This window comes from Vanrija albida (genome assembly GCF_041260175.1).
Source record: "Vanrija albida strain AlHP1 chromosome Unknown contig_2, whole genome shotgun sequence".
Lineage (NCBI taxonomy): Eukaryota > Fungi > Basidiomycota > Tremellomycetes > Trichosporonales > Trichosporonaceae > Vanrija > Vanrija albida.
The window spans coordinates 3,111,343-3,124,378 of NW_027191421.1; the positions used below are offsets into that span (position 1 = coordinate 3,111,343).

General features: G+C 64.7%; 5 protein-coding genes across 5 annotated transcripts; 2 read left to right on the plus strand and 3 right to left on the minus strand.

The window, feature by feature from the left end:
* Positions 1-1,701: 1,701 nt before the first annotated feature.
* On the minus strand, positions 1,702-5,037 carry ctf18 (Chromosome transmission fidelity protein 18; the record flags this gene model as incomplete). Its single annotated transcript, XM_069351474.1, has 15 exons — positions 1,702-1,808; positions 1,872-2,085; positions 2,148-2,238; positions 2,321-2,451; positions 2,508-2,657; positions 2,703-3,158; positions 3,201-3,448; positions 3,505-3,559; positions 3,627-3,860; positions 3,907-3,936; positions 3,985-4,089; positions 4,128-4,254; positions 4,291-4,391; positions 4,430-4,590; positions 4,626-5,037. 15 exons carry the CDS (start codon positions 5,035-5,037, stop codon positions 1,702-1,704), a joined length of 2,622 nt encoding a protein of 873 aa, XP_069211860.1.
* Positions 5,038-5,498: 461 nt separating this feature from the next.
* Positions 5,499-6,526, plus strand: Q8F55_002903 (uncharacterized protein; the record flags this gene model as incomplete). Its single annotated transcript, XM_069351475.1, has 8 exons — positions 5,499-5,505; positions 5,544-5,760; positions 5,797-5,855; positions 5,889-6,024; positions 6,064-6,151; positions 6,188-6,284; positions 6,321-6,415; positions 6,452-6,526. The coding sequence occupies 8 exons, from the start codon at positions 5,499-5,501 to the stop codon at positions 6,524-6,526; spliced, it is 774 nt and encodes a 257-aa protein (XP_069211861.1).
* Positions 6,527-6,739: 213 nt separating this feature from the next.
* Positions 6,740-8,175, minus strand: ELP4 (Elongator subunit elp4; the record flags this gene model as incomplete). The annotated part of the gene is made up of 2 exons (XM_069351476.1): positions 6,740-7,683; positions 7,719-8,175. 2 exons carry the CDS (start codon positions 8,173-8,175, stop codon positions 6,740-6,742), a joined length of 1,401 nt encoding a protein of 466 aa, XP_069211862.1.
* Positions 8,176-8,414: 239 nt separating this feature from the next.
* Positions 8,415-10,737, plus strand: Q8F55_002905 (uncharacterized protein; the record flags this gene model as incomplete). The annotated part of the gene is made up of 4 exons (XM_069351477.1): positions 8,415-8,558; positions 8,647-9,160; positions 9,203-9,772; positions 9,809-10,737. 4 exons carry the CDS (start codon positions 8,415-8,417, stop codon positions 10,735-10,737), a joined length of 2,157 nt encoding a protein of 718 aa, XP_069211863.1.
* Positions 10,738-10,812: 75 nt separating this feature from the next.
* Positions 10,813-12,296, minus strand: Q8F55_002906 (uncharacterized protein; the record flags this gene model as incomplete). The annotated part of the gene is made up of 5 exons (XM_069351478.1): positions 10,813-11,452; positions 11,490-11,704; positions 11,741-11,860; positions 11,901-12,126; positions 12,213-12,296. The coding sequence occupies 5 exons, from the start codon at positions 12,294-12,296 to the stop codon at positions 10,829-10,831; spliced, it is 1,269 nt and encodes a 422-aa protein (XP_069211864.1). The 3' UTR covers positions 10,813-10,828.
* Positions 12,297-13,036: the final 740 nt, after the last annotated feature.

Sequence of the window (13,036 nt, forward strand, 5' to 3'; positions counted from 1 at the left end):
ACTTGGGAGCTTATCGCGCCGACGAAGAGCAGCGAGATAGTACTTGGTCGCAGTGCTGGAAGCACTGCTCCCTAAGCCCCCGGCCTTTTCGCCCATTTGTCACGGTCCCTCCCCCCTTCCTTCCCCCATCGCACTTCCATAATCGCCGCGCCCGCCTTGCCTCGTCGCCGTCGCCGACACTCTGTCGAGTCAACACTTACGAGCAAGCGGGATCCGGGGTACCAGCTAGGAGGTCGGGCGTAGAGAGTAGTGCGGGGAGTGGGGGCCAGTGAGCTGGACAGAGAGATGTTGTGAAGAGGCAAGAACGAAAAAGGGCTTGCGCTCGATGGGTAGTGGGTGGGTGAGGGGGGTGAGGGTGGGTGTGTGTGCGTGCACTGGCGGGCGGGCGGGCGGGGGCGGGGAGGGCAGCGAGCGGGGGGGAAGGTATCTGCCAGCCAAGCACCTTACCTCCTTGGCTGGGCTGGCTGGGGCTGGGCTGGGCTGGCGGCTCACTAGTGAGCGAGCAGCAGAGCGCGATGCGTCGACCTGCAGGGGGCTGCCGAACGAGCGCCGAGCAATACCGCGAGAGCGTCGAGGGGGGGAAGGAAGCGCAAAAGCCAGGCGGAGTTGCGGCGGCGGCGCTGGGGTGGGGGGAAGGCGCGGCGACCAAGCGTCCCTCTCGGTGCGCCAGCGAGTGAAGATCGTGCCAGACTGCGGCGGCGGGCGGCGGCGCGGGCCAGGCTGCAGGCACCAGGAGCGCCGCACAGAGATGCTCCCTGGCGTAGGGGCTTTGGCTGACGCGGCGACCCTTCCGAGACGGGGGTGGCCTCTGCTCTTCCGCCTCGGGCCTCGTCATTCGAAATTCCTATTTTTACAACACTAACGCCCGAGAAGCCACTGCCCCTCAACTTTCTGGGGAGATGCGGCACGAGAGCAGCGGAGGCAGAGAGGGGTGGGGGGGGAGCCAAGGGGGAAGTGGCAGAGGAACAGGTGCCTGCCACCCCTTTGGCCCCTGATCAAGGCCCCTAATGTCAGGGCTTGGGGGGAGAGGAACGGAGGTAAATTCCACCCATGACGAGCGCCAGCTCATCCGCTTTCTTCGGACATGGGCGGGCCAACAGAGGAGGAGCAAGTAGCTGGCTTGGTGACTGCCATGACAAGACCCGGGCAGGCACAATGCACGCTCGCAAGCTTGTCATTGCCAGGTCAGATGACTCGACGTCGTGCTCTTGGCTGACTGCCGCGCCCACTCGGCATGCCTTTCTGCCACAACTCTGCCCTTGGCCACGTAGCTCAGCACTGCCACTTTGGGCAAAGAATACCCCTCGGGTCAAGCAATGTCGGGCCCAAGTGTACGGCACCACTGCGTACTCTCTCCCTCCTCATCTCTTGCTTTCCCGCCCTTCCCCGCGTAAAGCATGGGGTAAACCAGTGGCATGACGCAACCCACAGCCTCCTAGGCCCTCCCTTTGTAGCTAACGTGCACACGAAACCTGGGGAAAGGTGTGGTAAACAACCAGTAAACACAACTCTATTGTCACTGGCTGCATCGGAGAGACCTCGGCCTTGGCTCTCGCCGTCCATTTCCGCTCTCCCCGCCCTATCGGATTCTCCACGTTCATGCATGTCACTGCCGCCGCACTTTTGTGGGGAAAGGGGGGTGTTGCCGCCGGAAGTTCTCCAAGGAACAACCCGCGCTACTGCGCGCGTCGCCTGCCCACATCACATCAAGGCCCCCATCTTGACGTTCTTCCGCACCGCAGCAGACGAGCCCTCGTTGAACTTGTAGACGACCCGGAATTTCTTGACGGGGGGCTGCTTTAGTGTGGCTGCGGGGGAGGCGTTGGTTATCAGCTACACACACCCCAATTTGATATCCGAGGCCCACTCACGCTCTTCGCCAGCTGGCGCGTCCACTATCTTTGGGGGCGCCTTGATACGCCCAAAGAAATCGGTGGCCTGTGCTGCAGGCGCCTCGTCCTTCTTGGCTGGCTGGCCCGTCTTGGCCGCGGTATACTGCTCGGCCAGGAACTGTGCCGTGCTCACCCCCTTGCCATCCTCCCCTGCGCTACCCTGCCCACGTCGACGCGCAATCTCTGCGTCCATCTGACGCGTTGTTGTCAGTTTCGGCGCTATCGTCCGACCACGACGGCGTTCCGGCGACTTACTGCCTGTGATACAAGCTGCCGCACAGCGAATCGTGACGCTGCAATGTCGCCGGCGCGTTTTCCGTCATAGTGCACGAATACGTCGATTGCGCTAGTACGAATTAGCAATGTGAACCCGTGAATTTACAGTTATGAATAGGAACGGGATAGGACAGGCACACGACTTCACTCACGGCTCCAGGCGCATCATGGGCTGCCCATCCTCCTGCTTTTCCTGCCAGAAACGCAAGCCTAGCGGGATCATAAGCTCGACAAGACGCGCGAGGATGGCGCGTTCGGCCGGCTTCACGATGTTCGCATTCACCTGTGGCACGTCATGTTAGTGGCTCATTCGCAACCCGCGTGCTTGTCACGGCATACCGGCTTGAGTGGGGGCGAAATGATACGCATGAGCAGCGGAATTAGCTCAGTGAGCGTCGTCGTCGACGAGAACAACGACCTGAGCACGGGTGGAATCGCGGATTTGAGACTGAGCGTAACCTCCTCATTGGCCAATCGAGCCTGATAAGACTGAACGTGGGTCAGATTGCTCTGATACCGCGATAAAGCCCTCACCTCATAATCCGCCTTTGGCCATTCCGTCGGCCGAGAGGCATTGCCAGGCGCCGCAAAGTGAGAGTGCCACGGTACTATCGCGTAGGGGAGATACGCCATGAGCTCAAACTCCATGTTCTCTGCGACTTTGCCCGAGAGCCGGTCATAGTATGCAACCCAGTCGTGCAGACGGCAGATGTTGCGGAAGCTCGGGTCCAGGGGCTTGAGATTGGGGTAGTGCTCAAAGCAGCCCTGGACGAGCCTGTCGTACTCGCCACATGCCTGGACCATGAATGCCAGGCGGTCTGCATAGCGGCCGTCGTCGATCGCACCGATGACTTTGCGGCGCTGTTTGGCGGCCAGCGGAATGAAGAGGCTATTCCAAGCCGTGTTCAACGTTGTACCAGAGTCCTTGGTCCCCACAGACGACGCCTTGATTGCCTCTGTTGTGACCACTGAGGAGCGCGATTTGATAAACTGGACGCGTCAGGTTACTACCCGCATTTGCGTTTCACAAACCTGTAGCGTGTTCAGACAGCTTCGTACGTCGCCGGCCGTGAGCTCCACGAGCGAGTTCAGGACCTGGAGATCCGCGGACAAGCGCTCCCGGCCACAAATGTCCTGCAGGCGAGCAACTAGTACCTGCGCCTGAGGTTTGCGGAATCGCACAACCCGCGCAAACGGACGCAGGGGCCGCAGGGAAGGCGCGTACAGGTCGTTACAGATGCAGATGATGGGACGCCGGAGGGGCTTGGCCGGAATGTTGGCTAGCACGCGTTAGCTTGTTTGGTGTGGCGGCGTAATCCCTATCTAGGCTACTTGCCTTTGGGTCGTGCGGGCACATCCTGGATCAACTTGATAAGGCTGCGCACAAAGCTCTGAGGAGGTGTTAGCACGCCACAGCCACCGGGTCGGATCTTGCATCCACTAGTGGGAAGTACGCACGGCGTCACCACCACCACTGGCGCCATCAATCTCGTCAATCACCACACAGGTAGGACGACCTTCGGCGCCCAATCCTGTGCCCGCATCAATGGCGTTCTTGATACGCGTTGTCACGGTTGCAGCGTTGCGGTCGTCTGAGGCGTTGATTTCCAATGTCCTGTACCCAGCATGGCGTGCAACAATGTGCGCCAAGGTAGTCTTGCCGTATCCTGGGGGCCCAGACAGCAACAGGATCTGTAAACAAGTCAGATGTGTTGACTTTTCTGAACATATCACTTACCCGGTCCCGCGGACGTCCTAGGGGGTCGACCTAGCGCAGAGTTAGCCGGCGGAGCCAGTGCACCTTCGGCACACTCACTGCATAGCCGTCCTCATCCTCGGCTTTGCGCTTCTTCGGCGGCACACGCTTGAACACACACTTGTCCCACTCTTTGAGCCAGATCATGACCTCACGGTGGACACGCTGCGCGTCAGCTTACGGCCGTTTTGCTCACTACCCACCTCCTCGCCCAGTAGGTCTGCAAACTTTGTCGGGCGATATTTGTCGACCCACATCGTCGTCGCAGGCGCCTTGCCCTTGGTGCCTGGAGCTGATCGGTCTTGTTCGGTCTGGAAAGATCGCTCGAGTCTCCTGTCAGCTCGCCGTCTTGACGGTAAAGCTCACTGAATGGCAGCCTTCCTCGACTTGATCTCGTCCACTTCCTTCATGAGATGGTGCAGCGGCGTAGTGAGGAGGTCAAACGACTGCTTGGCTCGGGCGTGGGCCTGAGTAGGTGTCAGACGCGCATGGGAGCTTCACCTACCATGTCAACGGGGGCTCGCGGCCGGTTCCTCCTGCGGAACTGCACCATCCTTCCAGAGGCCGTCTCAGCCTCCAGTGGGCGGAGCAGCCTTCCAGTACTGTCGTACACGAGCTCGGGGACGTCGATGACCGGAGGTGGGGGCGTGAGCTCGACACGGGAGGCTGGAGTCAGCAAGGACAAAGGTCTCACAACTTACTGGACGCCAGGGGTTCGAATCCAAAGATACCCGACGGCTCGAACATGCGCGAGCTTGACGTGCTGCTCTCCTGTGTCTCCTCATCGGCCTGGGTCGCAGCGAGGATGGCCGCACGCCGGCGCTTTGCCGCTTCGTCGCGCAGGCGCTTCTCATCGGCGTCGGCCGCGATCTTGAGCACGTCGCGTCGCACCCTCTCCTCATCGTCCACCTCCATCATTGCCTGCACCTCATCCTCGAAGTCAGAGGGCTCCTCGTCGAGGTCGGGCGGGGGCGAGTACGCGATGGGCGACGGCGGTGCGCGCCCGAGCGGAGAGCGCTGAGCTGGCGCCGGCGGGGGCGGGGATGACGGACCCGCCTCGAACCCGAACAGCAGGTCGGTGGGCTCAAAGAGAGGCCCTGCTGCGTCGGCCATGGTGCTTGATTGTTGTGCTTTGTGCAGAGGAGGTCGAAGAGAACACGCCACCCAACAAATGTCGAAACGCGTCGCGTCGGATTTTGGTCCCGCTCGACGCGTGGTGGACCCTGGTGGAGGTCGTCCAGTGGCGGTGATGAAGAGCCTGTTGTTCGACAGACGGAAAGGCTGTGGGCTCGTGAATGAATGCATTGAGCGCGATGAAGAGGAGGAGGAGGCTAGATCATAGGATGGGGAAAGAGGCTGAGCATGTACTTTGCAAGTTGAAGGGTGTGCAAGGATGCAGCCAGACAGTCGAGTCGCCCCGTGTCGCCGATCATTGTGGCCGATGGTCAAACCCCAACCTCCTCGCCTTCCTCGTCTTCCTCGACACTCTCCCGCCTTCTCCCTTCTGTCTCCTCCCGCTCCCCCACGACCCAAACTTAAGCTCTTGCCTCCTGCATCCACCGCACCAGCCACCGATGCCGCGTAGGTGTCGCGAACGCTGTAGAGCCTAACCTACCCAGCCCGCGCAAAGGCCTCGGCGCCGAAACGCAGCACCAAGCGTGCGGCCGACTCGTCCCCCACTTCCAAGAAGAAGAACCGCGCCCCTTCCCTCTCCCTGGGCAGCGTGTACGGTGACTACACCCTAGCGGCGGAAAGCGCTCCACGCTCCAAGGGTGCAGAGGAGGAGGAACACCTGTCTGACACGGAGGTGGACGACGACGCGTCCGCCGATGATCTGTAGGTGGGCAATTCTTTCCGGTCTTACCTGCGCAGGATTCCCCAGTCGCTCGACTTTGCGCCCAAGCCTCGGGCAAAGGCGAAGCCGAAGAAGGGTAAGTGGGATCAGTCTCCGGTGCTGACGGCAGCGCCCAAGAAGAAGGCCAATGCCGTACCATCCGACGTTCCCTCTGACCCGCGCGACCACGCCCACAAGACAATCAAGGGCCTGTGTGGCACCATCAGGTCTGACATGAAGAAGGTCGACGCGACGCAGAAGTCTTAGTAAGGTGCTTGCTCTTGTCACTGGCTTACCTTGCGCAGCCTAGCTAAGATCGATACAATCCTCAAGGGCATCACGTCCGACCCGCTGCCGACCGATGGGCTGATCAAGCTGTTCGAGACGCGTGCCGTGGGTCTTCATGAATGTCAGTTTCTCACCCACCAGGTCATGTTCCAGCAGCTCAACGGCATCCTCAACAATGAGGAGGCGGCGGAGCGCTCCGCTGCTGTCGAGACGGCTCTCTCCAACGCATACACCTACTGTGAGTCTAAGCGGAAGCACGTCTAACTGCCACAAGTCACCGTCGACCGCCCGGCAGCCACCCAGAGGGCGCGTGCGGACCTGCAACATGCCGTGGACGCAGCCATACGGGACGCCGGCAACAAGGCTGAGGTGGGTCCGCTTCGAAGTAAACGGCTTACCCGTCAGGTGCGCAGGGACGCTTTCAACATGATCGCGAGTCTCTCCTCTGCCATCGACTGTGCCATACCCCGCCCTGCTTGAATCACGCCGGCAGGGCAGCTGACCTGCTGCGCGTGCCGCGGCGCCGGCGGGCGTCGAAAGGACAGGGTGTGGTGGCGCGGTGTCTCGGCGCACGCCTTGTGCCTGCCCAGCCGCGCAGCACCCCCTGTGATTGTGACAAGACAATGCGCATATGGCGATACGATGGGTGATGATGCATAGTGTACAATGATGCGTGCACGTGCGAGTGCGCGGCTAGAACTCGTACAGGTCTGGGCGGTCGTGCCGGATCTCGACACGCGGCGCGCCGTGGCTGTGACCATGGGCACCGTGGGCGTGGGCGTGCCCATGGGCGTGCCCATGCGCATGTCCATGAGACGGTGGCGCCTCCTCAGGCTCCTCACCGAATCGCACCTTGGCGCGCACCTTCTTCGGTTTTGCCGGTGCAGCCTGTGCAGGCTGTGGCTCGGAGACAACCGAGAGCGGCTCGGGCTCCGGCGCGGCCTCGACCTCGACGCCGACCTTTGCCTGTGCCCGCTCCGGCCTGACGACCCCGCTAACCGGCTCGGTGCGGCGCTCGCTCGACCCGCCCTCAATGCCCAAGTGCACAGTCTCCACGACGAAGCGCTTGCGCTTGAGCCTGAATCCCAGATTATTCTCGCCCGCCCCGCCCGAGCCAGCGCCGCCGCCGACGCCGAGCAGCGTCGAGTGGCGCGTCGTCGGCGCGAGGAGGTGGTGCGTCGTCGGGAACGAGTGGAGCGTGAGCAGGCCGTGCGCGGGCGCGAAGACCGGCGCGAGGGTCGGGTCGGTGCCGAAGCCCGCGAGGGTGAGGCAGGCGTCCGACGCCCACGCCAGGCTCGTCACCCACTCGCTTGACGAGCCACCGTCTGGCGGCACCGCGCTGAGCCGAGGGGGGAGGGTCACGACGGCGGCGGCCGCTCGGGGCCGCAGCAGCGCGCGCAGGGAGACGAGGAAGCGCGTGATGTCTACGCCGGTGACCCGGCCCCACTCGATCCCGCCGAGGTCGGGCACAGCGACGCGGGTCACGCCGTCGAACGGCGTGTCGAGCGTCTTTGCGAGGGCGACGATCGACGCGGTGACATCCGCCCCGAGGTCGACGTACACGATCTGCCCCTTTGCCTCGAGGTGGGCCCTCACGTCCGCGGGGATGGTGGTATTCGCCGCGAGGTTGCTGCTTCCTGCCCGTTAGCCCAAGCCCGCGCAAGCCACGCACCAACAGTCGTCTGGAACTTGGCCATGCGGTCGTAGCGCCACGCGATGCGCGTGCGCCCGTCGTCGGCCCCGCCCTCCGTCTCCGACTCGGACCCGGCGTCGTCCCGCCCCTCGACCCAGGGGAGGCCGTCGACGAACGCGCGCGCGTCCCCGCGCTCGGCGAGCACGACGAGCCGCTGCCGCGAGACGGCGCCCTGCGCGCCCACGTGCCGCGCCACGAGGCGCGCCCACGCCGTGTGCGGGTCCGGCGAGAGGAGGGTGAGCACGTTGCCGAGTGGCAGGCCGCCGCCGAGCAGGTCGTCGAGGCTGCCGATGCCGGTTGGGAGGAGGCGCAGCCCGGGGGCGGAGGGGCTCGGCCGCGTGCCTTCAAGGTTGGGCGCGGCTGCTGTCGGGGCAGCGGCGCTGCTGCCTGCTGCTGGCGCGCGTTGCGCCGGGACGCGGCGCGTGAAGGACGGCATGGTGGTGTGGGTGGATGCAGTGGTCGATGCGATGGTCAACTTTCGATGCACGTGATTTCAGTGACGACGGCCCGACGGTGGTGGTGGGCTGCCGGCGGACCAATCTGGTTCCGTGACTGGCGGAGATGGAGGCAACTCCGGGCTGTTGTGCAAGATTTCTGTGCGACGGAGGCTCGGGTGGGAGGAAGATGACCTTGACGTCGACTGCCGTTGCTTCAACCCACCACCCCACCGCCGCAATGGGTAAAGCTCAGTACAAGAAAAAGGCCACGGCGCGCCGCCACAACCCGATCCGCGTGCCCGACTCGCACCTCGGCGGCGGCAAGGCCGACGGCAAGGCCAACCCCGAGAAGGAGAAGCAGATGTTGCCCGTGCTGCAGAAGGTGAGGCGAGGGTGCGGCGAGCGGCGGTAGTCGGGCTAGCCCAGCTGCTCGCTGCCAGAGCCCTAGTCGACACTGCTGACACCCGCAGCTCCGCTCGCCAGAGTACGCGGACCGCACGTGGGCGTGCGCGGCCATCTGCAACCTCGTCGCCGGGGACGCGGCGACGCGCCGCCTCTTCCAGGGGCGCAACGTTGTGGGCGAGCTGATCGAGCGCCTGTCCGACTCGGTCGACGAGGTGGTCGTCGAGGCGTCGGGCGCGCTGCGCAACCTCGCCATTGACGGCGGGCACGAGCTCGTGTCCGAGATGTACAACAAGGGCATCATGCCCCATCTCACCGTGCTCATGGGCAAGATTGGCGGCACGGTGGACGAGGTGCTCGCAGCCGACGTGCAGGCCGAGGACCTGTCGGACGAGGACATTCAGCGGAGGAAGCACATCCTCGCGCTGGCTGAGAACGTCACGATCCTCGTGTGGCTCCTCGCCGAGGCCAACCACAAGACGCTGGCTGCGATCAACGCCGTTGCCGGCGGCGTCGCCGAGCTGCTCGTCAAGATCCTGCGCGGCCGTGAGAAGCTCAGCCTTGGCGTGGCGCTCGCTGCTGGTGGGTTTTACTAGTTCGATGGGTTGTAGCTGACTCGCCCAGCCCAGGCGCTCTACTCCCTGACACAGGACAACAGGCCGTTCACAAACGCGCTCCTCCACACGCCCGACGCGCTGCCTACGCTCGTCGCTCTCGCCAAGGCGGACCACGCCGCGCTCGAGGCCGAGCTCAAGGCCAAGGCCGCCAAGGCGAAGGGCAAGAAGAAGGCCGCGCCCGAGGCCGAGGACGAGGAGGTCGGTGACGGACGGCTGCTCCTCACCCGCGTGCTCGTCGCCGGCACGCTGAGGAACATTGTCGACGCCGGCTCGCGTACCGACGAGAGCGTGGGCATTGCCGCGCTCACCAACGAGGTCATCCTCCCCCTCGTCAACTCGCTGCTCGACGTCAACCTCGCCAACGTCGTCACGCGCGTCGGCGAGCTCGTCGCCGCCATGCCTGCCGAGGAGCTGCCTGTCGCCGGCAAGGACTTGCAGAACGACCACCGGTCACCCGCCGAGCTCAAGCTCGAGCGCCTGGAGCGCATGCTCACGACGGTCAGCGCCGCGCTCGAGGTGCTGACGGGTATCTGCGCGGGCTTGGAGGATGCCGCCGAGGAGGAGGAGATGGCTGAGGGTGGGTGTATGGTACTGGCTGTCGCTGACCCACCAGATGCTGGCGAGGAGGACCTCGAGATGGAGGATGCGGCCGAGGACGAGGCGCTTATCGCCATGGGCCGTGACGCACCCGGCGTGGCTGCTGCCGCTCCCACCGTCAAGACGAGCGCCACGCTGCCGACGTTACTCGGCGCGCTGCGCCTGCCCGAGCGCTTGAGCGCGCTCGCCCAGCTCACGCCCCTGTCCTTCCCCCCGACCGGCGCCGAGCCGTCCCTGCACCCCCCGACGACGGCCGCCCTCTCAACACTGCACCTGCGTGCGCTCGAGGCGCTCAACAACCTGCTGCTCACGGCCGCCGCCTCGCTTGCGGGCGGTGCCGACCCCGCTATCGCTGCTCTTGTCCCCGCCGCGGGCGTGTGGGGGACCGTGTTCGGCATCATCGCCTCGGCCGGCGAGGACGCCGCGGCGCTCACCGCCCGCGGACAAGAGATGCGCCTCGAGATCCTCGAGGCGGCGCTCGGCTGCGCGTGGGGCGTGTCCAAGGTCTCTGCGGCCCAGCTGTCTCCCCAGGCTGTGCAGGTCCAGATGCTCATGGACGTTCTTCCCGCACTGCGGTCCGACGCCGCGCGCACGCGCACGCTCGACACGCTCGCCGCGCTCGCCTCGCGCCCCGGTGTTACGGTCGACGAGAACCGCGCCATCGGCCAGTGGGTGCTCGGCCTCCTCCCCTCTGCGAGTGACGAGATCCTCGTCGCCGTACTCAACGCCATCATCGACATCTACGCCGACGAGGGCCGCGACTACGACCGGCCAGTGTTTGTCGCTGGCGGCTTCCTCGACGTGCTCGCGTCGTCGGTCGCGCGTGTGCGCTCCGACGTGCGCAAGATTGACCGCCGCAAGCAGCCCGAGCTGCGCTCGCGCGCAGAGGAGGCGTACGAGAACCTCACGGCGTTTGTAAAGTACCGCCGGAGCCTGCGCCTGTGAGTGGAGTGAGGAGAGATCATAGATTTGGGCTTGTGTCTATACCATGCATGTGATGATAGTGATGGATGAGGGGTAGGGGTAGTGTCCGGTTTTACTTTTTCTTTCCGCCCTTGCGCTTGCGCGTCTTGGGCGTCTCCTCGCTGCTCTCCATCCAGCTGTCGTCGACGGGCGCCTCAGGCTTTGCCTCGTCCTCGGTGGCCTCGGCCTCGGCGGCGGCGGCAGCGGCTGCGGCCGTCTTCTCGCGGCGGGCGAGCATGGCGACCTCGGAGGGCGCCTCGATCGTCTCGTCGCGCTCGTCGTCGTCGCGCTCCTCCTCGCGCCACGACCACAGGAGGCCGATCTCGCCGCGGACGAGCGCGAGCAGCGCCGGGCCGAGGGTGCACGCCGGCGAGAGGTACAGGAGCGCGGGCTGGGCCTTTCCGCTGACGCTCATGGCGTAGATTGTGGCGACGAGGCCCGCGATCCAGCTGAGGAGCGCGGTGAAGAAGTAGGGCTTGGGGAACGACGAGTGGCGCGTCACGTCCTTGTCCTTGTGCTTGGCTGCGTAGCGCGCCAGGTCGAAGCGCAGGCAGAGGGCGATGAGCAGGCCGGGGATGACGACGTCGCCGAGGCCGAGCATGGCGAAGCTTGTGCCGCTCGCGTCCTTTGGCGCGACGAGCTTGATGGGGCCCTCGATGCCCTTTGCGACCGTCACCATGACGGGGGTGTAGAAGACCTGTTGTGTGAGTTGGGAGAGGAGAGGGCTAACTCACCCAGAACACGTCGTAGGCTAGCAGGACGCCGAGGAGGAGGAAGGCCGTCGGGAACCCGTCGAGCTTGAGCAGCGCGAGCGCCGCCGTCGCGAGGCACAGCGCCAGCGCGTTGCTCAGCACCCAGGGCCGGCCGAGCGGCACGTACGCGACGGGCACGGTGAGGCTGATGGGCGCGATGAGGGCCGAGTGGGCGCGGACGGGGAGGTGGAAGATTTCTGGCCGTCAGCACGCCGCCAGCGCTGCAAACTCACGCTTGATGCCGTTCGAGATGCGCACATGGTACACGGGGACGGAGCGCTTGAACGCGCGCAGGAACCAGCCGACGATGGACGTGAGCGTCGTGTGGACGGCAAAGATGCCCGTGAGTGAGACTGCGGCGGGGTCAGCGGCCGGCGATGACGGCTCACTCACAGTAGACGCCAAATGCCAGGTCGATCCACTTCTTGTCGACATACTTGAGGATGAAGAAGAGGCCGAGGAGCGCCGCGCTCCCGAGGATGGGGAAGAGGAGCGAGTCGCCGAGCCCGAGCGTCTCGTCGTCCTCGTCGTCATCGTCGTCGTCCTCCTCGTCGAGGCCGAGCAGGCGGTCGCGTGACGCGCGGGCCTTCTTGTTCCTGCGGCGCGTGGCGAGCGGCGTCTGGGTGCGTTAGCACGCGATCGCGCCGGCAGCCAGAGCGGCGACCGCTGGCCACTGGCGTGAGCCGGAAGCTGGCGCCAACCCACCCGCAGGCTCTTGAAGCTGCCCAGGACGATGGGCACGAGCGCCTGGGTCCCGATAAGGACAAAGGCGGAAATCTGGTCTCCCATGGTTTGGATGTGGTGTCTAGGCTGTGGAAGTTGGATTGTGGAGGGGCAGAGCCAAGAGCGACGCCGAGCGCGGGCGGAGAGTGCCGACGTGGCCGCTTGTGGCGCTTTGACACTGCGCGGCTGACTTTTTCGCCGTCGCCGTCTCTGGCCGTCTCGCCATCCGCCATCCGCGACGCTACTATCCAACTTTCGAACTAGCGACTGGGGTGCTGGGGATAATACCCGCCCATGCCGTCACCGTCGTCACCGCCGAGTCATGTGCCCATGCTTAACGGGCGACGGCAGCGTCCATCCTGGGCTGGTGCATGCCAGTCGATGGACCAGCCGCACGCCAAAGCCGCCCCGCGCTATGTGGTAAACTATCTATTGTCTTGTCGGGGTGTCACGCCCCGCAGCGTCGGTCCACTCGGCTGCTCCCGAACAGCCTAAGCAACCTGCGACACGCACTTCCCCAACGAAGAAACCCACGCCGCGTCCAAGACACGGCGCACGGCCCGTCGCCCTTAGATGCGCAGATGCTAGCGGCGGGTTTTGGTATTGCTGCGCCGCCGGCGGTGTGGGCAGCTGACCTGGTGTGCACGCTACTGCGGCTACTGTGGACTGGTTGGTTGCGGGGCCAGCTGTTGTCAAAGGAGACGGACGAGCGAGTGGATCAGTGTGCAGCTGGCTGCTGGGTCCGATCAGTGAGGCCACCTCGTCATCCGACTCTGTCCGAGACAAGGCAAGGCGAGGGGGTGTGG